The sequence below is a fragment of the Juglans regia genome, chromosome 12 (genome assembly GCF_001411555.2).
Source record: "Juglans regia cultivar Chandler chromosome 12, Walnut 2.0, whole genome shotgun sequence".
Taxonomy (NCBI): domain Eukaryota; kingdom Viridiplantae; phylum Streptophyta; class Magnoliopsida; order Fagales; family Juglandaceae; genus Juglans; species Juglans regia.
The window spans coordinates 29659277-29685157 of record NC_049912.1 but is presented as its reverse complement, the minus strand read 5'-3'; the positions used below and the strand labels follow the sequence as shown (position 1 = coordinate 29685157).

At 34.7% G+C, this 25881-nt stretch overlaps 3 protein-coding genes and 1 pseudogene across 5 annotated transcripts; 2 read left to right on the top strand and 2 right to left on the bottom strand.

The window, feature by feature from the left end:
* Positions 1–1666: 1666 nt before the first annotated feature.
* On the top strand, positions 1667–5155 carry LOC109003008 (serine/arginine-rich splicing factor RS2Z32-like). Of its 2 annotated transcripts, none has more exons than XM_018980952.2 (7): positions 1667–1734; positions 2178–2284; positions 3092–3131; positions 3259–3354; positions 4026–4222; positions 4309–4386; positions 4522–5155. In XM_018980952.2, the coding sequence occupies exons 2-7, from the start codon at positions 2178–2180 to the stop codon at positions 4925–4927; spliced, it is 924 nt and encodes a 307-aa protein (XP_018836497.2). In that variant the 5' UTR covers positions 1667–1734; the 3' UTR covers positions 4928–5155. The 2 variants fall into 2 exon arrangements, with proteins under 2 accessions (XP_018836497.2, XP_018836500.2); XM_018980955.2 differs by having other exon boundaries at positions 1684–1734; positions 2882–3131.
* An 885-nt stretch (positions 5156–6040) lies between these two features.
* On the bottom strand, positions 6041–11501 carry LOC109003007 (annotated as a pseudogene).
* Positions 11502–14754: 3253 nt separating this feature from the next.
* Positions 14755–18704, top strand: LOC109003005 (probable protein phosphatase 2C 38). Of its 2 annotated transcripts, none has more exons than XM_018980950.2 (6): positions 14755–14967; positions 15340–15422; positions 15524–16014; positions 16444–16826; positions 17592–17828; positions 18206–18704. In XM_018980950.2, the coding sequence occupies exons 3-6, from the start codon at positions 15690–15692 to the stop codon at positions 18428–18430; spliced, it is 1170 nt and encodes a 389-aa protein (XP_018836495.2). In that variant the 5' UTR covers positions 14755–14967; positions 15340–15422; positions 15524–15689; the 3' UTR covers positions 18431–18704. The 2 variants fall into 2 exon arrangements, with proteins under 2 accessions (XP_018836495.2, XP_018836496.2); XM_018980951.2 differs by having other exon boundaries at positions 14773–14967; positions 16459–16826.
* Positions 18705–19711: 1007 nt separating this feature from the next.
* LOC109003004 (CDP-diacylglycerol--glycerol-3-phosphate 3-phosphatidyltransferase 2-like) lies at positions 19712–24038 on the bottom strand. Its single transcript, XM_018980948.2, has 7 exons — positions 23267–24038; positions 22476–22573; positions 22304–22354; positions 21698–21811; positions 20707–20763; positions 20530–20615; positions 19712–20316 (listed from the first exon to the last, which is right to left on the bottom strand). Exons 1-7 carry the CDS (start codon positions 23832–23834, stop codon positions 20196–20198), a joined length of 1095 nt encoding a protein of 364 aa, XP_018836493.2. The 5' UTR covers positions 23835–24038; the 3' UTR covers positions 19712–20195.
* Between the last annotated feature and the right edge of the window lie 1843 nt (positions 24039–25881).

Genomic DNA, 25881 nt, shown 5'->3' with positions numbered 1-25881 from the left:
ACAAATCTTTAACGTTGTGTTATACCTTTCTTTTTTTTCGACTTTTCTGGAAAGCGGACTTCCGCGAAGTTACGGCTTTAAATTAAGTCAAGGAATAATATAGATGCTTTCACACCACACCACTATCTTCTTCTGACATATTTGCGATTAAGTCCCTACACGTTTGGAATCTTCAACCGACAGCCCATAATGTTTTCCAAATGACTCTGCTATCCCTCGCTTACCCAACTCCCCCTTCCCTTCCTAATTTACACTTTGGCACCCAAACCCCCCACCCTCGGAAAATAGTTACAATTCCATAATTCCATAACTGATATTTGTAGTTATAAATTGTGTAAGTATTTTATAATTATTTTTTTAAAAAAAATAATAAATACAGAATTTATATAAAAATAATAATTTTTTAATAATAAATTTTATTCTTTTTTAAAATTATTGTGCAGCACTTACGTATTCCGCAATTATACATAAAATTACTCTTTTATATATGATTGATATAATTTCAAATTATTGAACATATGGATCATTAGATATTCAAAGACATATTTTATCATTCAAGCTCCATGTAGTTCACAGGGTTTGGTAATCTTATACAGATCAAGTTATGTGCTATTTAAAATTGTGTTATTCAATTCGATTGAATAATTAGATAATATAATTACGCCGACCAAGCTATTAACTTGTCTTAATCACCGCATTCAAATTCCACAAACGATGAATTACTCGTGAAAGTTGGGTAGAGTCATATTACAAGATGATATAAAAAAAGGGTAAGTTCACTTTGTGTAACAGGAAACATGAAGTTAGTGGAGTGGATTGTCTTGAAGCTGTTCAAATGGTGCAAGATTTGCAAATAAACTCTTCCAAATTTATGTTCAATAAGCTTTAAAAAGTTTGACTTCATTTGTTTTCAGGAATCATCTCATATCATTATTATTATTATTATTATAAATTTTTAAATAAAATATAAAAAATAATCTAAGTTTTCAAAATTTTAAATAAAAATTATATTATATATAATTTTTATTTTTAATTTTATCTCATTTATATAATCAAAAATTATATAATTATATAATCAAACGAGACATTAATAAATAAAAGTGACTCACAAACTAATTAGATATAAGAAAAAATCTACACAACCTCTCATCCTCCACACACCACACATTTTTTAAATTTTATTATTTTTTTATTTCATCAAATTTTTAATATATGAATAATGAATAGAAAAATAAAATTATTTTAAAAAGAATAAACTCAAAAAAAAAATAAAAATAAAATTAAAAATTTAAAAATTTAAAAAAAATATAGTGTGTAGAAGTTGGAGAAGTTGCGTAACATTGCTCTAGATATAATTGCAACACGTGCCAAGATCAAACTCTTTATGAACAGAAAAATCAAAGCAATTTATCAGAGTCGTGTTAAGCATATCACAAATTTAATAGTAAAATACTATTAATATATTAAATTAATAATTATTAGTTAATAAACTTAATATGTTAATAACTCACATCACAATATTGTACTTATAAAAGATATTTTATTTGAAAGCAAGTCCTCATAAAAATTTATTTATACCGAATTTAAATTAAATACTTTTATTGACCTTATATTTGTACCCAAGCCAGACTTATTCGCACCGTTTTTCGCTCTATAAATACGGAGGGAGAAAATGGGCAATGCACTTTTTACTCTTCGAAGATCTAATCTAGGGTTCTTCTTGGTTCTCTTGAGGTACGCCGCGCTCCTTCCTCCTATCTCTGCTCTAGGGCTTGTGTCTCCCTTTGGGGTTTTTCTCCCTCTCCAATCTCTCAATTATCCTTCTATTGAATTGAGGTATTCGGTCAATTGATTACACAAATAATGATATTTCAAGAGCTGGACTTCCTCCCCCTCCCCCCTTCCCCCCCCCCGGCAAAAAAAAAAAAGAAAGCTGCAATTATGCGGAAAATATTTATTTTCCAATCTTTTATTTTTTTAAAAAAATTTTGTTAATTTTCCCCCTCCTAAGCTGTATGAGGGTGAATGCAGTAAATCATGGGCGCATTATATATGCGTGTGTGTGTGTGTGTATATATTTCCATGCTTGCATTTGTGTTCTTATGCGTTTATGGTGTTTGGGCCGGTGCTCTCTGGGTACTTGATGAACTAATAATTCATTTTCTGTGCGTAAAAAGATGCCTCGGTACGATGACCGCCATGGTGGAACACGTCTCTACGTGGGACGCTTGTCGTCGCGGACAAGGTCGCGTGATCTTGACGACCTCTTTAGCCGATATGGAAGGTACCAAAAGAATTGCCTTTCGTATGTTGTGGTTGCGGTAGTATGAATTTTTTGCTTTGGCTAGAAGAGTATCAAGTTGTTGCCCGATGAAGTAATCTAACTTGTCTTCGATAGAGAGTTTAAGTGTTATGACGGACTTTAAGCCTTTCATCCTGATAAGGAATGCAGTCACTTTTGTTTTAATTGTTAGAAGTTGAAACGTTGTGAGTTATTAGAAATTGTCCCAACTAGGTGTTTTCTCTTGTATACATCCAGTGTACTTGGATATGCCTATTGGTATTAATAAATTTTTACTTATAAAAAAAGTTATTAGAAATTGTCGTATGAGGGTACATTTTTCCTTTATTTTATGCATTACTCTATGCGATGTGTTATGATATCTGTGTGGTTTTTTAGTCCCATTTTTAAGCTTCTTCCAGGTTATTGGTGGTCATGGACGTAGGTTCTTAGACGTCTGGGTGCATGGGCATGGGAGAAAACGAGGGCTTAGCCAAGCCCTTTTGTGCTAGGCATTTAAATATTCATTTAAATATCTGTGTGAGAACTTTGTACCCCCCACGTGTCTTGCGTGGTTTAACTCAAATGATCTTCTTGAAGGTTTCTTGGCTTTTGCCTAACCTGGAGGTCTATGGTGAGAGGGTGAACCTTGGTGGATTTGGCGAGTCTTTCTATAATGTTATTGCGTGTTTTTATGGAAATGGCAACAATCTCAAAGTGGTGTTTAGTTCATCTATGAGGGGCGAAGTGTCCAACCCTTCGATACTTGTGTCTTGATGGCCTTACTGTTTCTGGCACCCGTTTACGCAGAGTACGCGATGTGGATATGAAGCGCGACTTTGCCTTTGTTGTATGTATACCGTTCTTTGTTCTGTTTTCTCTCTCTCACCATTTTTTTCTCATCTATGCGCTCCATTCAAATAATCTCTTTAGCAAGTATGATCTTGTCTTTTTCCTTAAATGGTTGACAATTCCAGGAATTTAGTGACCCTCGAGATGCTGAAGATGCAGTATATGGTCTGAATGGCCGGGAAGTTGATGGAAGCAGAGTCATTGTAGAATTTGCAAAGGGGGTGAGTTAATGGAATTTATTTTACCAAGCCAAATATTCTCTCTTGGTAAAATTTCGTCATGTTATTTTCAGAAGCATGCAATGTATGAACTATTTGATTTTTTTCCTTCTCCTTGTCATGGGCAACCCTTTTTAGTGAAAATCGTGAATGATTGTGGCCCGTACAAGCTCAATTTGTTGAATTTTGTTATTTAGATCCATGTAAAAGTGCAGCATTTACCTCTATGCCTTTGAACTTAAATAAGATTTTGATCTACACTGTTGAGGCGCTTATTTATTTCTATGTTGTGGTTTATGCTTATGGTGAGTCTTTTGATTGTGGTAAAGTTCATGTGTAAAGAATAGTGGTTCCAGCTAGTGGCTCAACCTCTTGGCGTGTTACTTCATGCTAGGTTTTAAATAAGGAACCAACATTTGTTATAAATAAATGATGGTTTAGAGGAAATTTCGGCTAATATAATTTAGAATCTTGTTTTCTCTTGAAACTGATGGTTGAATCAGGCAGAACAAGGTCTTGTTTTTGCTTTAATATCTAACCTGAATGTTCCTTTTTTTTTTTTTTTAAAATCATTTGCCTTTTTGGTCTTTGTTCTCATTTCTTTTCCATGCTATTGAAGAAGATTTTTCGAGGTAGAAAAGCTGTGCTAAATGTAATTTGGGATGTGCATTTAGGGGCCACGTGGTGCTGGTGGATCTCGTGAGTATCTTGGTCGAGGTCCTCCTCCTGGATCAGGGCGCTGCTTTAATTGTGGAATTGATGGCCATTGGGCACGAGATTGCAAGGCTGGGGACTGGAAGAATAAGTGTTATCGCTGTGGGGAAAGAGGCCACATAGAACGGAATTGTAAGAACAGTCCTGAGAAAGTTAGGTACTGGCTCTCTGTCACAGAGGCTTTCATCCTTTTACAAATTTGATATTCCTGGAGTTTATTCACCAATAAATTTTCTGGTACAGAGGTGGGCGGAGCTACTCTAGATCATTGAGTCCTCAACGTGGTAGAAGTCGCAGTTACAGCAGGGGTCGTAGTTACAGGTATGGACCATCATCCCTGTTATGTGGTTTGTACACTTCCTTTTGTATAAAACAAATAAAATGCTTTCCTCATTACAGAATGCCTTTACTTATTTCAATAAACCTTCGGTGTGTAATAAATTTTATTTCTGTCAGTCGATCTAGATCACCATTAAAGAGAGAACGAAGCCTTGAGCAGATTGAAAGAAGATCAAGGAGCCCCCGTGACAGCCAGAGCCCTAGGCGGCACAGGAGTTCACCACCACCATCTAAAGGGAGGAAGCATAGTCTTACACCTGATAAGAGCCCACAAGAGAGAGGTAGCCCGTCCCAAAGGGATGGCGGACAGGCCAATGGGTCTGATTACAGTGGGAGTCCCAGGGGAAAGAGCAGAAGCCCTATGGATGATGCTGATGAAGAGGCCCCACAGGAGCAGAGTTATGGAAGCCCTGCCAAAGAAAATGGCCAGAGTCGCAGCCCTAGTCCTAGCCGTAGGGATGATAGGAGCCCTGTTGAGGATGACGATAATCATGGTTCGCCAAGAGGCAGCGAGTCAAACTGAAGGCATTGTTAAGCGACGGAATACAACTTAAAAACCGGTTATTGATAAATGTTCTGCTTTGTATGGGTAACTTTAGTCTTGAACATTTCCAAACCTGTTAGAGATTTTCGGAACTTTTACTGGAGAGGTATTATTTATACGGTTCCAGTGATCTTAACTCTACCTTATGTCATTTTACTAGTTTTCTTGTGCAACAATAAAGATATGGCGTCGCTTGTCATCGGGACAGTCTGGTTTTCTGGTCGTGTCCATGCTAGTTTTATTCGTGACCGATAATACTTTACGAATCAGATTTCTGGTTGGAATATGGGGCAAGTTCTGTTCGGTGTGCGTCTTGGACATTCTAGTTGTTGCTTAGCAATTCATGTTCATGTCACCTGGAAATTGGAAGAAGAGTGCTGCCGCCCAGTGACCGCTGGGGCAAATTTTTTTAAAAAATTTTGTTAATTTTGTTATTCATATTTTTTTAGTATTTTTAAACATTTTTAAAAAAATATAAAAAAAAAATCAATACACTATAATAACCATTTCATTAATCAGTAAGTAAAAAAATTAAAATTAAAATAATATTAAATGCATCAGCAATCAAAATAAAGGGATAAAATAGGGCGGCATATAAGCCATAAGCATTATTCTGGGAAGAATTCCAAACCAAGTTTATAGCTCACGGATTTGCAACGTTTGGAACTGCGTGGCATACGGAGATATTTTTCTTCTAACCATTTTTTATGAGCTATTATCCACATCGTTTTAAGGGGGAAAATGCTAGGTCTTGTTCAAGCACGAATTAATTTCCTGTTTAAGTTCCCAAAAACTTTTAAAAATCTTGGCAACTTGATGTTGACTTAATTAAAAGAATAATTATATTCTAAGGCTTTTATATAATATTTCATCCCATAATTTAATTTAAAAGATAAATTTTAAATTTTAAAATTTAAATCTTATAAATTAAATTATATTAAATCATCAATTTTATTTATAACTATTTAAGACTTTTGACGATAAACGGTACGCAGCATGTACGTGCAAGTCTCCCAACACACCAATAAGGCATCCCTCTTGCAGAAAGGAACCATGTACAGAAGATGAACTTGACTGCAACAAAGACAGATATCATTGCAAGATTTTTGGAATATGTAGACCTCTATGGTATGTACGCCTTAACCAAATCTGAGTTTGAATAATAAGCTACAAATGTTCTTTATAGCAAGAACAACGCGAACCTTAGTGCTGTAAACATGGCCATTAGGCAAAACTTGTGGAGGGTTCTGTGTGTCCATCAGCAATTTTGTTATGTTGCAAACAAGTTTCGAGTGATTCTGCTTAGAGTATGGTAATGACATTGCTAGTTTTCGAAAACTATCCTGCGATAGAGGGTCTTCCTTGCTGCAATCATCTTCATAACAGTATCTAATCAGGAAGGCAACAGAACATATAGCAACTAGCAGTATCCCTTCTGAATCCGTGGCCTTGGAAGATTTCTACTTTTTTCTTTACAAAAATTAACTTTTTGAAAAAAATTGAGTTTTTAAAAAATTTCTGATTCGAATGTCCTAGGATAGAACTGTCATCTAGTGTCCAAATATATTATACTACCAAAAAAACGTCAGGTAAAATGTCCTTGCTGTTTTGTCCTTGGTTTTGATGTCTATTGCAAAAAAAAAAAGGTGCTTGCAGATACATATTAGATGTGGAATTGAATATGGATACGGAGTTTTTAGAGCCGACAAGCCTGCTTGCAGATAAATATTCAGCAAAGGTTCAAGTGTCATGCCATATAATTTGCAGAATTCCTGTTTAAATTGCTCCACCAGGAAATCCCATTGTTTGGGTTCAAATAAAACCTGCACCAGAACCAAAACCCAGGAGGAAGGACAAAGTAACCCATATCAGCTCTCAAAACCAAAACAAGACCAATCAAACAGCCATCATAGAAAGCAATACAGAGGTTTAGGCAAGATGAACTTGTGGGATCAATTACCATCTATCGATACAGAGGTCTATGCCCTTAAAGATTTTTAAGGCAGTATCAGGCTTCTTTTGACACATAACTACGGAATATGAGCATTTAAAAAGAAGTCAGATATCGAATATTGCAATGGGGTTGTAGAGAACGTCAAATATGCTAAAACACAAGAACTTGGGAGGTTAAACGACCCGACAAAAAAACAATCAAATGACAAAGCAATGTCCCAAATGGTGAGAAATTGTGAGTCGCTCTATCAACACTTTTTGGCCTCTTCTCCCACTGGGACTGAACAACTACAATGAAGATGATGCCCTTTTTTCCTCAGCCTCTTGGCTTGAAAACCAAAAACCATCTTAGTTGTATCATAATCTCATCCTACCTGAGGCCTGCGAGCCTAACAAACACCCAAAGACCTGCTTTGCAATTGATTCAATTGGCAGGTGATGCACAACCTCTAGCAGTATCATATTCAGTCTTGGAAATTGGTATGGCAATGTAGGACAAAAAGAAAAGAAAAAGGTGGATAGAAAAAGATGGTTCTTCCAACCCATTGAAGTATCAAAGAAGAGCATCTGCTACACTAATATACAAAACATTTTTTCTGAACAAAAGTGATGAGGTTCACCTTGTATGTAGCACATTCGGTATTACTTCTAAAGGCCAGTGTTGCCATGACCCTCTGGAACTCTTTCATATGGATGGCACCCCAAGGTGCAAGGTACTTCCACGCATATGTTATAGCTTGCAAATTGTTTTCAACTTGCACCAACTCTATGAACTCTTGAAGTCTTAATTGGAACTCAAGTTTGCTCTGCATCATTAAAACCATTCATTAAGAAGAAAGCTGGCAAAATTTTGGGAGTGGTAACTGCATTCAAGAAGAAAAAATGTCATAATGGAAGTTATAATTTTACCAGAATTCATAGAGGATATGGTTTGGATATGATGACCCAAGGAAAGCTTTAACCACATATGAGCTTATTCTCCAAACGGACTAATCAATATTACACTTAGAGGTCATTAGAATCATTATAAAGTCCATTTTCAGCTACTAAGGAAACAATATGAGACTTGACACTTGATGCACATTTATGATGCTCATTCACCCTTATCATTAGTGAGATGTTAAAATCTTCTTTACATTGGGTGAGTAAGAACTGGTAGAGGTGAATGAGTATCATAAATGTGCATCAAGTGTAAAGTCTCACAGTGACTCCTTAGAAGGTGAAATTGAACTTTAGAATGATCGCAATCAATTTCAGTTGTAACATTGACAAGTCCATTGGGTGAATAAATTCTGATATGGCTAGAGCTTTCCTTGGATTATCAGTTCAGAACACCTACCCTAATCAGTGTAAACAAGTTGAGGTTCAAAGTAGTTCAGTCCAAGGAAATAAAATTAGCTTATTATGCTGAAAACGGTAGCTTTCAACAAATTAAACAGAACAATCTCAAGTCTAGGGCCGAAGTGTGGAAACTGAGCAGATCACAACTGAGGTTTTTGGCAATAGTGACCAAAAGGAAGGAGCCTAAAATATACTAGTCCCGTATACTTGGGCTCTTGCCTATTCTTATGGTCAATAAATCTTGTTTACCGATCAATAAAATAAAATAAAATATACAAGTGTTGAGCAATCCAAGTTACGGCATAAGTTTTTTCCTAAGCAAGCAGCGAAAGTAGCAGTCCTAGCAAACTCATTTACCCACCAATTATAAATAAAGCCAATAGAATAGCATATACCTTGGATTTCTTCAACTTTGACTTGTTATCAGCACACCAGTAGCTACCTTCTTATTTTGAAGAGCATTGATTACCTTTTTTGCTTCTTGGAATACCTCAATATCCACAAGATCCTGAGACATGAAATTTAGTCAGATTGGCAGCAGATGTAAAGGTAGTGAGTATACAACAGAAATGACAACGTGTACATAGAAAAGTGTAAAATTCTATTTACTTAAAATATGGGAGAAATTGTGTGCATGAGCCCCATGTCACAGGTTTGATTCCCTCTGGGATCAAACTGCGATTTAAGTGGGAGGCCATGGCGGCGGGTTGCTATGCTAGTCTGTCCAAGAGTTTAGGTTCCATGGGTGAGTCCTAAGGGTTCTACCGTGTGGTTCTACCGTGTGGTGGTTCCCCGCCATCAATATAGATATATATAGGAAGATTACCTGTATATTGCTGCTTTCGGCCAACTTCACTGCAGCGTCGTGGTATGACATCCGGTTCGAGCGTGTGTTATTCCAATCCAGAAAATTCTCGGCATCTGCCAACTCCAAATGATCCACCCGGGCATGGCATCTCTGTGCTTTCAAGTTCCCTATACGAGTTCCCTCTTCCAACTTAACAAATCAAAATAAAAATCCAACATTCAAACCACAAAACTACTTTTATGACGTGTAACTCACCAAGACAGGTTCCTTCGTACCCACCCTAAAGAGCAAGACCTTATTAACGTATATTAGCACATCCAGGGAACTCCTGATACGGAACCCAACCCAGATATTTAAGTCTACTGCTACCTCCATTAATCACTAGTCTGCACGGTATAAAATTACTAAATCTAAGTACAAAGTAAATATCAGTTTCATAGTTCTCATTTTATAAATTTAAAACAAAATAATATAAAAATAACTGCCTTAAACTTGGATAACAGTAACAATTACGAATAAAATAAAATTTTAATCCCTGGACAAGTGGTAGCCTCTTTATACATAGTCATATCGGTGAAGACCACGCTTTGATCATTAAAAAAAATACTATTTGAGCAATTTGACTGAGTCCTTAAACGAATCAAGGATCCAATCCCCCAATTTCGTCCAAATGCAATTATATCTCTCAATCCCGTACCTTCCTTTTGAGCCCTTGAAGCCGGGATGCCAGCGAGCTGAGATGGTGAACGGCTTCGTCTCTAGAAACATCGGAACCCGAGGATTCGGAGACGCTGGAGATCACGGCGGACATCTCCTTCTCGAAGATGCGGTTGTCGGCTCGAATCGTCTTCTTGTATTGCTCGAACGGGACACGCATGAACTGGTTCTCCAGCTTTAGAGACTCGGTCAGGTGGGGCAGGAGCCGTGGATAATGAAATGGTCGGACCGGCGGTGGTGCTCGTTGCCGTTCGGATCGCAAAAGAATCCCTTTCCACACGCATGTTTTATTACGATTGCCGAGTGAACACAGAAAGGCTTAACAAGTACTGGAGGAGGGGGCATCAGAAACGACCGCGTTTCAGATTTTGTTTCCGACTCCGTATATAGGAAAAAGGAAAAATCTCTTTCGATTGATTTCACGTACTAAACTGCACATCAACATTAAATATAACATATTCGTTTAATAAAACAATCTAAATTAAAAATAAAATTATTTTTATAAAATAAGAAATCTTATTCTTCTTTAAAAACTTTTTTTTATATTTTTTATAATAAAAAAAGTTATGTGAGTATTTATATGCAGTTTAGTGTGCCAAATTGCTTATACCTAGCAAATCTTCTATTCATTATTTTCATACCCCATACACCACTTTTTTTTCTATTTTTTTCTCTTACCAAATATGTGGTATATGGATGATGAATAGAATAATTCAATAAGTTTGAAAAGAATAAAAAAAATATATGATGTGTGATGTATAAAAATGATAATTAGTAAAATACTAAATATAGAGAAATTGTGAAATAAGTCTCGGTAATCCAATTTTGATAAATGATATTTAAAGTTGTTGATTGTGTAAATATTACGTAATTTTTTTAAAAAAAGTAATAACTACAAAATCTATATAAAAAATTAATTAATTATTTAATAGTAGATCGGACAGGTTTGGAGTATGGAATGAAACATAAAATTTTTATTTAATTTCATTTTATCTCATCTCATCTTATTTGCAAACAAAATTTAAATACAAAATTTTTAAATTAATCATTACAATTTTTTCAAAATTTTAAATAAAAAATAAAAAAACAATTTCAATTTTTTCAAATCTCAAACAAAAATAATATTATAAAAATATATTCTTACAATATTTTAATTTTATAATATTTTTTATTCAACTTTTTTCTCTCTCTTTTTCTAAAACTCAAAAAATAATTAACTCAAACTATCTCACTATTATTTATAAATTATTTTATTATTATTTACAAATCATTTTTTCTCTCCCATTTCTTAAAATAGGACATGTTGGAAACCGGGAATATTACATGGCCGCCACCATCTTGATCACGACGAAGCACCTTCACCCAACCAGGTCTCCAATCGTCTGATCCGACTTTCTTAAGGTACAGCGAGCACACCCTCTGTCTCATGCATGGCCCCTTTGCTTCGAACATGTCGATGGCACATGAGCGTTTGAACCCACCGTATACTGACTTGGGGTTCTTCAGATGCTTCACAGTGATCAAATTTCCCAGTGAGTCGCTAAATCTGACACTCATCACATGATCTTTGGTTTCAGCGGACGGTGCACATGTTGTCTCAATCTTGACTGAGTAGGAGCAGTTTTTTTGAGCCCGGTCGTTTGCTGGCAGCAGGTTCCCAGAGGCTGGCAAAATGGTTAGGAGACAATGAAAGTGATTAGAATGCTTATTGTCTTCATGGGAAATCTGTTTTCTCAGGCTGCGTTTGTTCTTGTGTGAAATGATGCTAGTGATCACTACAACTCTGACATATTTATACTGCAATTAATTATGCAGAGTCCTCCTTGGCTAGATTCTCTGAGGATATAAAGAAGCTAGACATAGGGAAAAAGAAAATTAAAAAGATAAAAAGGCGATTTAAATCCATTACTTGTTTTCAGTCGGCTGGGAAAAAGTGTGCTTTTAACTGTAGGCTGACTAAGATGTACGTGTTCTGTCCATTATTCAAGAACTTCCTGAGTCATCACTGTGTGGACTGACATTATATGATGCTTATCTAGACGAAAGAGTATCCCTGCATGCATACCGAATTATCTGTAATCTATACATGCAGAACACGAAAGGCTTTCGTTGCAAGTTTGAATGGATTTTAAAGACCAAGATGCAACAGTACTATTGAAAGATACCAATGTACGTAATTGGATTTTAACGCTAGTAGTCTTCAAACGTAAAATTAAACCCCATGATCTGGAGATTCCTGATCCAGATTATGCTTATCTTTATGTGTCTCAAAATATTGAATTGTTTCCGGCAGTCTTTGCATGCAGCAGCTTACAAGCACATGGATTTCCATTACTGCTTACCTCTAACTTCGGCACCTCATGTGAGTTTGAGCTTTTATTGAAGGGTAATATATATATATATATATATATAATCATAATATGATTATATATATATATATCCTTACATACGTGGGTAAGAAATTGAAGATAAACTCAAATATTGCTTGAGGGCCAAAAGGAAGACGTAAAGGCTGGTTTGGTTCCTTGACTTCAGCCTGTTCAGTTAGTTTGGTTCAGATTTAGACTTATTTCAATATCTAATTTTTTAACTTTTAATAAATATATTTAAACTTATCTTAATATTTAAATACATCTAAATTTATTTTAAATAAATTTTATAGAATTCACTATATCATTTTAATTTATTATTATCTATAAAGACCTCAATTCAACTCAAAACTTGCAACACCATTGGCATCTGAAGGCACTTACCAATCTACTTGCAAAAGTATTCTCCGTACAGGAAATAAATATTGAACTCGGATTCTCAGAAAAATATATTAGCATTATTAATAAGATCAAAATAATAAAAAATAGTAGAAAGAAACTGTTAAGATACAACCAACCGAATTGAACTCAGAATTATTTAAAAGGTGATTGTGACACCTAATTCAAAAACTGTTAAGATTTCCTTGATTTGAGTGTTGCAATTCCACACAATTATTTCCAAATTTGTAAAAGAGTCGTACGTCTATCAGAGCGACAAGTCTTTCCTACATTTTCGTTGATTTTTGTTCGGAATATTGGTTCACTCTCTAGAGAAATGCTATAAAAAAATTTTACATCACACATTTTTATCATAATTAATGGTGTGATTTATCATTTATACTATTCTATTTAAATACACATATTTAATAATTAAGATATAAGAATAAAAATAATAAATTATATATTAATTAAATAGATGTATGTGGTATAAAACTTTCATATAGAATTTTCATAAATTAATTACAGAGATTTCATATCTGATTAGCTCGATGTGTTTTTAACATCACCCTCATCCACCATAACATAAGATGATGTTTAACTCCTATTCTAAGAGAGCATCTGTCTCATTTAATTAAAAAAAAAATTATATTTATCATCTCTATATATCACACACCATATATTTTTTTATTTGTTTATCTTACCAAATGCGTGATATATAGATAATAAGTATAATAATTCAATTAGTTTAAAAAGAATAAAACAAAAAAAATTAGAAAAAAAAAAATATAGTGTGGTGTGTAGGGATGATGAGTAGTAAAACTCTTATCTTAATCAAAACTCGTGATAGATAGATTGTGAGGCACACTCATCTAGGACTGTTCATATGAACCGAATTTTTTCCTGACTCAATTTGAAATTCAAAAAATCAGATTTCGATTGTTCCGAACCAAAACTCGAGTTCTGAATATCTATTTTAAACCCGGAATACATTTTTTTTTTAATTTAAATATTTTGACGTTTGAATGCTTTTTGGTTTGAAGTGCTGTTTTTTTTTAATCTAGAAACCAAGTTGGTGTTGTATGCAATGAATAGGCACTTGAGTTGACTCTATTAATGGATGATTGCACTGGTGATAACTTCCCATGACATGTGGTTATTATTTGTAATTTCTGAAGTCAAAGTAAGATAATTAAAATACCAAATAATATATACTAAATGATTATTGTCAACTTCACAAAAAATGAATAATTACTTTTAATTAATCATGGTACATAGTGTATGTTCGTCATGACTGACATCAAACATGGCGATTCACTAATTTTGACCATTTTAAAAAAAATTATACGAACGAAATCGTGACAAATAAGATTCTACAAACATACGTGTATGCCTTTTTGGTTTCCATATCAAAACATTGAAAATGAAGGAAAAAAAAAAAGGTGTTCCGAGTTTAAAACTCGAACTCATCCAGGTTTCAGTCTGAATTTAAAACTTGGGTTTCGATCTGGATATATCCAAGATTCCAGACCAAAATCTGGATGAATAGTCTTACACTCATCATGTTACCAGAACCATACAACCAGTTGAATAAACTAGCATGTCAACTATGGTTTGGTTTCACAAATATTTCAACCAATTTCATCTCATATCAATATTCAAACACTATTTAAATATAAATATTTTTTAAAACTTTCATCTAATCATTCTCTAATCATTACAATTTTTTTAAACTCACAAACAAAACACAAAGAATAATTCAATTTTTTTAAATCATAAAACAAAAAAATATTAAAAAAATTATATTTTAACCTTATTTTAATTTTATAATTTTTTTATTCAAATTTTTTTTTCTCATTTTCCAATATCTCATAAAAAATATTAACTAATATCATTTCACTATTATTTATAAATTTATCATTTTATCTCATATGTATAACCAAACGAAGTCCAAACTTCTTCTAATTTTCGTAAAGTTTTGTAATAAAAATTGTTCATAAAAGGGAGATTTTTCTATTTAGAGGAGAAAAGGGAAGATGAGCAAAGGTTGCCCTGGTTTATTGCACGTCAAAGTCAAAAAGTCAAAATCCAAAGTCGTAAATTAGAAACATAATAAGATAATAAAAAGAAAAAAGTTAATTAAAAAAAAAGGAGAAAAAATATATTAATCCGTGCTATAAAGAAAGAAAAATAAATAAAAAATAAAAGAGAAACAAGCGCCAATGACAACTCCATAACATAATCTCTCCTTCCCTCCCCCTCCCCCCCCCCTCTCTCCAGATCTACCCCTTCAAACGTTCTGGCAAATCGTTTTTCTTTTGTCAGAACGTTCCAATCTCCGATATTGATGTTCTGTTTAATCCATCGGATAAAAGGGTTATTTCCAGCTAAGGTTATAATTCCGAAATAGTACACTCTCAGGGGTAGAATATTTGTCATAACATAGATTCAAGGTACGTTCAGAGGTTCCTGTATTGTTAATCATGTGCCATAATTATTCTATTTTCTCTTGTAATTTCTTTTATTTAATTTCATCATATACCCATAAATTTGTATGATCGTTAATCGCTGGCAAATCAGTGGTGCACGTTTCGATCTTGTGTTATGCTTCCAATAATTTCGTAGAATATCCATTTCTTTGTTTGATCTTGAATAGATGCCATACTGATGTCAGTTATATTTGGTTTTCTCTTGTAAATTTATGCTTTACATTGTCTATTCGTACCCATCAAAAACGTTTTGGGGATATTCTACTGCACGTGCATATATTTGCGATTCCTGCATTCTTTTTTTTTTATTATTATTGTTCTTTCACAACCGTGCAGGCTGGTGGTGTCCGCAATTTGGTTTTTGTCTCAAAATCGTGTCGTGCACCCATAAAATTCTTGTTATCTTGAATACGTGCGCGGTATGATGCTGTCTACTATTCTTGTATTTTTTCTTTTCTTTTCTGTTTTTTCACTTTCTGCATATATCCATTAACGTATATGATGTTTTACACGTTTACAGATTAATGGTGTCTGTATTCATCAATGAGTATAGATTTCCGGGACACGTGACTTACCTTTGGTAATTGAGGATAAATTAGTGCAGAAACTAGGGTTTGATCTTGGTATTCATAAACATTTGATGCATAATTTGATTGCCGGGTCATTTGGGTGAGAACATGTAAGGTATGGTATCAGCTGCATTATTGAGGATTGTGTCGCCCTGTTGGAAACCTTCTGTTGAGGGTGAAAATTCCAGGGATAGCAGCGATGTAAGTGGTCGGGTTGATGGCTTGTTGTGGTCCAAAGATTCAGGACAGCATGTGAATGGAGAATTTTCGATGGCAATAATTCAAGCAAACAATCTGTTGGAAGACCATAGCCAACTTGAATCAGGGTCAATGAGTTTGCTTGAATCAGGTCCTCATGGAACATTTGTTGGAATTTATGATGGGCATGGAGGACCTGAAGCTGCCCAATTCATAAATGATCACCTGTTTAACAATATCAAGAGTAAGTTGTTCTTCCACCAATTAATTTATGAATTCACTTCTGAATTCATTTGCGTTTGTGAAATTAGTTAATATATTTGTGTGATGGCTTCTTCATTTTTGGGCTCCTCTATTCTCAAAGTGGCTAATTATTTTTTGAATTGTCATTTTCGCTATTTCCACTTCGAAAATTCCTTCAATTGAGAGTTGACGCGAAGCTATCTTACTATCTAGTGATAATGCGAGTGACTATTAGAAATAATATTTCATGGATGATATCGCCTGGAAAATGATACTTTTTTTACATGTTTAAGATTTGGAAAATAATTTAATTTTGAGTTCCCTACTCTCTTTCTCTCTCACTGGTTTTTCTATTTATTTATTTCTTGGTTTTTACCCCATCTTAAAATCTTTTTAATTAAAGCTAATGCATATTTTACTGACTTGACAGCTATTGGTGCTGCAGAGTTCACGTCAGAGAATCAGGGAATGTCAGCAGATATTATCAACAAAGCATTTTTGGCAACTGAAGAGGAATTCCTCTCTCTAGTAAAGAATCAGTGGCTAAGCAAGCCACAGATTGCTTCTGTTGGTTCATGTTGTTTGGTAGGCATAATATGTAGCGGATTGCTTTACATTGCCAATGCAGGAGATTCTCGGGTGGTGTTAGGAAGACAGGAGAAGGCTGTTAAAGTGTTTAAAGCTGTTCAATTATCATTTGAGCACAATGCAAGTATGGAATCTGTGAGGGAGGAATTGCATTCGCTGCATCCCAATGATCCACAGATTGTCGTTTTAAAGCACAAGGTGTGGCGTGTGAAGGGTATTATACAGGTGATTTCTTGAGAGATTTGTTTTCAATAAGTTTTTTCTTTCAGTTTCCTTCTTTATCTTTTACTAAATTGTCTTTTGTTTTACCTATCAAATAAAAACTAAACAGTCTGTCATTTTATATCCTTTGTCAAGTCATTGCATCAAAGCCCTCTGAATGTACGTGACTTTATTAATCAAGGATATGCTGTTGGGTTGAACAGAAGATATGAATTAGTTATAATGGATAGTTTTGAGATTTCTGTTTATATCCTTGGTCAGGGCAAACTTGAACCTGTAGGGTTTGGTTTGGGATGCCATGTCTGATACCTGCCCCTCTGGCCATCCATAGTCTCAACTCTATCATTTTCCCCTTATTTAACTAATATAAATTTTTGCTGAGGGCTGAACCAGTAGATGCTTCCTATTTGTTTCTTGAATGGCTCTCTATATTAAATGGCCTTTCCACATGGATGCATACGGCACACCCATTATCTAATCCTCAATTATTGCTTGCTCCAGGTTTCTATCGGAATTTTCCTTTTGTCTCACCAAGCAAGTTTAGGCATTGAATTTTAAGAATTTATTTTTATTGGTATTAGTTTGAAATACTTCAAGTTTTTGGGCTTTTAAGAGATATTAGCATTCTGCATATCCAAAATCAGAAAGCTGAGCATGGTTCATGACGTATGGAAGATTTCTCCTTGGGAAATCAGCATGGTGCTTACACAAGGATGAAATGACTGGATAGACAATCACTCTGTTGACAGATCTTTTGTACTCTTGCAGGTTTCAAGATCCATAGGCGATGCCTATTTGAAGAAGGCAGAGTTCAATAGAGAGCCTTTATTGTCGAAGTTTAGACTGCCTAAACCCTTCCACGAGCCAATTCTTAAAGCTGAGCCAACGATATTGGTGCAGAAACTCTACCCTGGAGATCAGTTTCTTATATTTGCATCGGATGGCCTATGGGAGAACCTAAGCAATCAGGAGGCAGTTGACATTGTTCAGAGCTGTCCACGGAGTGTAGGATTCCTATTTCTAGTTTTAAGTTTCATTCATATTTATGCTGGATATTGTTGCCATGCGTTTATTTCCGACTGTCTTTGGGAAAAGGGTGATATCAATGCTACCTTAGTGGTAACTTAATTCCTTCATTAACTTAGACTAGAAGCTTGTTGCCTTTTCCCCCCTCTTTTCAATAAGTTGAAGTTAATAGTATAATCTTCTTCATGTGGGAAAGGTAGATACTTTCTGTGAAAATCACAAATAACTAGAAATTCTCTTGAAACCTGCAAGAAAATGGTTTGTTCTGTGAAGCAGGTGCTAACATAAGTTCCTTGTAAGTCATTATTCGTTGAATTTGCTGCAGGAGGTATTTAAATATTTCCTATATTTTGCAGGGCATTGCACGAAAACTTGTCAAAGCTGCGCTTTGTGAAGCAGCGAAAAAAAGAGAAATGAGGTACTCAGACTTGAAAAAGATTGACAGAGGGGTGAGAAGACATTTTCATGACGATATTACAGTTATTGTTTTGTTTCTCGATTCCCATCTGATCAGTCGCAGCTCCTGGCATGGACCCTTACTTTCAATCAGAGGAGGTGGCGGTATCTTTCCCAACACCTAGTTTAAGAGGTTATAAATGTCTATCTTGAATCTTATTTTCTTCAATTTGTATCAAGAAACGTTATTTTTTCTTTCACCCTCAGAGAGAGAAGTTAAAGAGACATCTTTTCTATTTTCAATTTTCAATTTTTTTTCTGAATGTGTAGTGTCGTTTCTTGGAAACATTTTTCCCATATAGTCATGGTAGGGTCAAACGGGATTAGTCGGGACTTTGTCTGGACATCCCGTGGGCCGTGCCAATGAAAAAATAAATAAATGATAGGATCAAACGGCTAGACAGGGAAATGTATTTTATTTTATTTTATTTTTTATTATTTTCAAGTTTTGTGAGGGTAGATAGGATTACACCGTTTTGCTTACAAAATAAAAAAATGTTACCGTGGACATGTGGATAATAGTCAGTTTCACTTTGTCTTGTTGCCTTTATATGATAGCTATTAACAGGTTATCAGTCATATTCGAAGGCAACTCAACAAGGTCAACGTGTTTTTAGTTTTTGTGATTCCATTTTATGCCTTTCCAAATTGATTAAGAAGCAATACTATATTTATTGTATATGAAAATGAAATCAAGTCCTGACTTGTTCAGAACTCATAGGCAAACTCCCTCCCCTTCCTTCCTTCCTTCCTTCCCAAGTCTTAAGGTGGCAGTCACGATTTCAACTCAGTGAGCGCAAAGTTGTAACTGAAATGAACAGGTTCCAAAAAAAAAATTGACATGTTATTATTATTTTTTTCACAATATTTTTTTACTTGAATAAATAAAACTCATTCGAATAGGATCATTTTTAATAATAATTATAATAAGAGAATCCAGGAATAAGCTTAAGAGCACTGAGCATTATTTCATGCTTTGTTAAGTTGATCTAGACCAAGAAAGAAACCTATTAATTCAAGAGTAATCTTACGTATAGTTGTGAAGTACATAAGCGTCGTATAATTATTTTAAAAAAGAATCAAATCTATTATTCAAAATTAATTTTTTTTTCATACGGTCCTGTGTTTGTTCATTTTGAAAAAAGTGAACAAATACAGAATTTCAATGATTATTTCTCTTAATTCAATGGCGAGATTCCTGTCTTTGGCTTGCAACAATCTATTGAACTTGCAATCACCTACAATCCGCCATTTTTTATTTTTTTTTTTGTGTTTTGTTTTTGGGCATAATCGCGACACTGCATTCTACCATAATGTAAACAGTTGAAACAGCATGGGAACTCTGTAAAATACCAAGAGTTGTATACCTTTTAACGGTTTGTAATTCCTGTTTTACACTTCAAAAAAGGACAAACAAACTATTTCAACTTCAAGAAATTAATAACAACCAAATTACATATAAATCCTCCAATCTATCCACCATTTTCCAAGCCAAAACAAGCATCGGCTCCAACCAAAAAATAATGAAGATTCAAGATGGAGAAAAAAATTGTTCAAACATCTACATCAAACTATTTCCCTGCAGATATGCCAACATGGCAATTTTGTGATCTTCAAGACCTTGGAGACAGCGATAAACAACGTGATACTGACCCCTTTAAAACAATTCAACCTAAATTCACTTTAAAAAGCGGGAAGCTTTTATGAAAAATCTTTGCTCTTCGTCTACTTGTCTCAAGAACACAGCTTCAGTGTGTGAAGATAATCATCTAAAGGGGTTGTGTGCGAAGAACTTCAAGTACTGTTCCCGCATCTAAACAAACCCTCAGTGAGGAGTATATATATATATATATATATATATTAGTATCACCACCGGCAAAGCTGGGAAAGCTACTTCAGCAATACCTTCCAAATCTTCCTCATATACACAACTAATGACCATACAGAAAGTCCAGCTGAGATGTACAGCAGCCCAACTCCAGAAGCTACAAAAACCCCTGGCCCTCCAAGACTACACAATGAGGGGACAAATCAAAAGAGAAAAAATAAAACAAACGGTCAGATACTTCCAAAAATTTTTTTTTTTTATATGTAAACGGTAGTATTAATAAGGACTTCCAAAAAATATTCACCTAATTTTATTTCAAGGAAACATCTAATCATCCTGAATCCTAATTAACCAAGAACAACAATAACCCAATAGGCAAGAGAAATAAGAATGAACCTGCTATCTCTGGTAGCCAAAAGGATGGTTAGTGCGGTCATCTGTGTGGCTGTTTTCCACTTCCCCAAGTTATTTACAGCAACAGCCTAAAAAATCCGTTCTTACAATGTATTTCCATGAAAAAGTTCCAATGTCTTTGGAAACAAAAGTAGAAGTGTAGGAAAGAGAAACACAAACCTCTAAAAGCTTACTATTTTGGGAAGCAGCCCATTCTCTAACTGCAGACATAGTTATCTAAATAAAGTGTCAGAATAATCTGTAAGAGATCTGCTATCAACTCAAACTTTTTTTTTTTACGAATAATCAACTCAAAGATTTTTTTTTTAAAGTAAAAAAAAAAAAAGAACAAGAAAAAAAAAGAAAAGAAACATAAACCAATATTAGCAAACAAGATATAAGCATAACAATTTTTACTGGGACATGTATAATCGCTTAAGGGAAAGAGGGGAAAACAAATAAGGGGAAAGGAAAGGAGAGCAACACATACAATAATAAATATCCTATGAACTAATATGAGTGAAAACATCATGTGGACCTCATTTTGTTAGCACAAATATGCACGCACACCGTTCACACATGCAGGAGCAAAAGATCCTGCTCAACCAAAGTAACAAGGATTCCATTGAATTATCCTAAAGCTTTGCTACTGGTGGTGATCCAACGAAGTGGTACACTAGACACTAGTGGCAAAGGGGGGAAGGAAAAATATTGAAGAAGATAAAGAAAAAGATGTAAGAAATGCCAGATGCAAGGATAACTGGGTTCACTATGATGGGCTCCACCTGTGGTCAAAGACAATCACCAAAATATTGTTAAAATGAATGAAGGCCACAATGGCGTGAGTTTTTCTAAACTGTGAAGTAGTCTAACCATAGCCATGAGAGAAAAACCCACCCAAACAGTGCTTTAATGCTGGACCATAAAGCCCTGAAGGTAGAGGAGCTGTAAATATAGAAAATATTTCACCTAAAAGAAAGCATGTTTTGTCCTGATCTTGTAGCCGAAATTGAAATGAATTACTTTTGGGAGCTCATTTGCAACTTCTTGTGTATAGCATCCAAAGCTTCCATGCCAACAACCCCCACAACCCACCCAATGAGTGTGGCTGCATATGTGTATAAATTTAATGGCTAACAAGATTAAAACAATTAATAATAAAACATATTACCTCCCTACCAATTATGGCAATTGAAGGTACAGCCAATAGCCATGGTACTTGTCCAAACATGGTAACTTCCACTGGTTGGGTACACAACAAGACCAATGTGGCAGCAACCATAAGCTGCATTCGGTAGGCATGACAATAAAAAAATAACTTGTCAATGTTTCTTGGTAGTTTTTTTTCATCAGTAAAGAAGGACTTAATTAATGAGAAAGTCGACACAGACCAAGTACACAATGAGAAAGTCGACATAGACCAAGTACACGAGAAAGCCTACAAGTCTTGCTATTTAATTAAAGCACATTTATGGTATCAACTAACTAAAAGCAAAAGGCTGTAAAGTTCCAATAAAAAACCCCTAGGGGTTGGCTCAAGTGGTAAAGACCTTGGTCTTGATGGTATGCTCCCTTCCGGTCTAAGGTTCAAATCCTCTTGGGTGTAAACAATTTCTAGGGGCCATCGGACTAGACCTCCCCTTGAATTTTACCCAAGGAGCACAGGCTCTCGACAATGAGTTTTCCGCAAGTGCACCCCCAGGATTAGTCAAGACTTTGTTATCTGACACCCGGTGCAAATAAAAAAGAAGTTCCAATCAAAGGTGAAAGACTATACCTTGTCAGCTACTGGGTCTAGAAATGCACCAAATGCAGATCCTAGTCTCATCTGAAATTATTCAAGGATTTAGCCCATATAAGATGTCATAAAATTACAAACATTTTCAGAACAATTGTTTTATTTTATTTTGTTTACTCCTATACAGTTTGAAAGACAAGTACTAGAATACCTTCCGAGCAAGATAGCCGTCAAGCCAATCAGTAACTGCAGCAGAGATGAAAATACTTGTCGTAGCAGTTGGTCCCCACCAACTATCTACGTAGAAGGCTGATGAATGATATGATAATGTTAGTCTCGTGAAATGCAAGGATTTCATACTATGACCACTAAAACATATAACCAACTCAATAATAATCGGCAATTCCAGACTAAGCAATCTCTACAAGAACACATATAAGAAATGACAAGGGCAATCTCCATAGCAGCTCAGAATACCAGGGCACACCACCATAATAAAAATCAGGACATCGATCAACCTTATATATCATCAACACATATTTCAATCGACCAAATTTCCTTCATATCTTGCAGGCATGAATTACACAACAAAAATCTGAAATTCGAAGGTTTACTGGATTAAAATATATAACTCAATTCGCAATCTAACCAAAGTCGAGATGAACAAAAATGCAGAAATTTGACGAACAAAAAAACCTGAAATCCCTACATCATAAAGATCCAAACAGAGATCGAATTCACAAAACAAAACAATTTATTGTCTAGAGCTTTAGGAATAAACAATCTATATTTGTTCTCGCTGCTAAACTCAAGCATTACCGAAAGTTCAATCGGTAATTTTCAGCGAAAAAAAATCGCACCTGGGTCATCCAAATACGTTTCAAACTTTTCAACCAAATTGCGACTGGATCATCAAAACTAACACGCCCCATTTCTCAAACAACGCATTGATTTCGTAAAAAAGATTAACAAGGAAAAAAAGAAGCAAAAACATGGACATACTGCTTACGAGAAGCGGCACAGAGGCGACGCGGCCGAGAGTTAAGATGGTGGGTAATGTGAGCAATTTCGAAGTATGTTGCAGTTGTTCTTTCTGTTGCTGCTGGTTCTGCATTGACGAGGGCGATTGGAATAAATCGTGGCGGTCCTGGCTTTCTGCACCCATATCTGCCACGAGACCTGACTCGGAAGACCCAGAGCCAGAGGCGGAAAATCCTCCTTTCTCTTCGGAGCTATTGCTGCGTAAAGAGAGAGCGGGGGAGTGCTTTTGGTGGACGCCACGAAACCCTATCGCTTTAGGGGCACGCTTATCGTGCGCCGAGGGTGTGAATGGTGCGCACGGGGCTATCCTCCACCCACGTTTATAAATAGCGGGTATTTGCTCCCTGTTTCTGTTGCAATACAGGGCTTCGAAGGGAATGGGTTTGAGCTTTAGTTTGGCGACAGAGTGGGTGCCTGTGGCCGCGGCCGCAGCTGTGGTGCGGACCCATTGGGTGAGGTTGAGGTGGCAGCCGCAAGGCTTGAGGGTGTAAAAGGAAGCTGCTGCCGTGGGCAATTTCAGGCATGACATGGGGTTCGCGGTATTAATTTACGAAGCGGTAGTTGCACTGACTCTGTTGGGTTCGACTTTTGGTTCAGAAGTCCGGGGATTTTCTCTGAATAGAAAAATATGCGTATCCTGATTTTTCGCGCAATCTCCAGCTCTACTAGCTTTCCGATGGTTGCGTTTCCCTTTTGCTTGCACCGTTCTTTCCAGCTTTTCGCCGAGTCTATGTATTTGTAAAGAGAAATACTTCAAATATTATATAAAAATAATTTGATGTGATAAATTAATTTATAAAATTATATTTATTAGAAAATAGATTAAACGAATCTAATAATATCACGTATAATTGTGAGTTTATTTTTTACCTGTTTTGATTGTTAAGCCGACGATGTAATTCATATTCCTTGCTTTGTGAGGGGTTGGTTCCAAAATTTTGACGTGTCAAAATGATCCCTCGACGATGCGATGTGACAGCTAATTCCTATGCGAAATGCACTCGGTGTTACAAAAATAACTAATTGTAAGTCCATACAATGCGCGGAAAAAAATAAAATAAAACTCATTAATGGAAGTAAAATATTTGTTGAAAATCAATTTCATTAATTTATATTTATATGTAAATAAAATACGAAGCTTTGATTTTATCCACGATTACAAATGGATGTTATAAGCACGTGTAGTAAGAAACAATACTTGTTTGATTTTAAAAACTTAAAAAGTTTCCAGAATTGTGTATGAATGGAGTTTTGCAAGGGACTCTACCATTCCAAGAGCTCCAGTAATTCGGACTAATGGAGTTCTGTTTGGGAGCCCGTATCATGCAAAGAAATAATATGGCTTGCGCATTCGGATCCATTATTTTGACTATATAATCCGAGAGCAAGGGCCCATGTTGGGAAGATAATTTTTACGTGAAATCCTTACACTACACATTTTTATTTAATTAACATGTAATTTATTATTTTTATTCTTATATCTAGTTGATTTGGTTATATAAAATTAAACTATCTCATTTTATATAATTATTATAATTTTTTTAAACTTTTACACAAAATATAATAAACAATTCAAATTTTCAAATAAAAATAATATTATAATAATATTTTATTTAATTTTTAACAAAATATTTCATCTCACTTCATCTGAACTGCGTAATTAAACGAGGCCGATTAAATATGTGTATGTTTAAACATAATGAAAAAAATGACAAATTACATTTCAATTAGATACATATGTTTAGTGTAAGACTTATTTATAACATTTCTCTAATAAGACCTGGTCTTCAGGAAGAGGTATAACTTTTTTAAGAAAAATTATATACATTATATTATAATTTTATTATGTAAGATGTGTCATATTTATTATTATTAAATAATAAAAAATTATCTAATAACAAATTATTTAATAATAATAGAGGGGTCCCACGTATTTAATAATAATAAATATATTACATATTATATAGGAAGATAAAAATAAAATAAAAATATGATATATAACATTATTTCATTTTTAATCACCTAAATAGGATGCTCGGCTTGGGGTCCCACGTATTAGCCATTTCATGCGCTCCAAAGGTGCAAAAAGATATAAGCATGAGTCTGATGGGTTCATAAATCCATATTAAATTATTATTATAATTTTTTAAAATTTTAAAATAATAATAATATTAAAAAATAATATTTTATCATCTTAAATCAACTCAATACAACGTGAAAAGTTTGCCTGAGTTGCTCATGCTTTTCCTAATGGAGCAATACTACACAACCTCCCAAACTTCTACACACCACTATTTTTTTAAATTTTTTAAATTTTTAATATTTAAAAAAAAAATTTGAGTTTATTTTTTTTAAAATAATTTTATTTTTCTATTCATTATTCATATATTAAAAATTTGATGAAAGAAAAAAATAATAAAAATTAAAAAATATATAATATGTAGAGGATGAGAGGTTGTGTAAATTTTTTCCTCCTAATCTATCTAAACAAAATAGACTCATCGCAATGTCCACCCCAAGACAATCCTGGCAAGTTCTTTTAGACCATTTTTATTTTTAACATGTTAATTATAAGT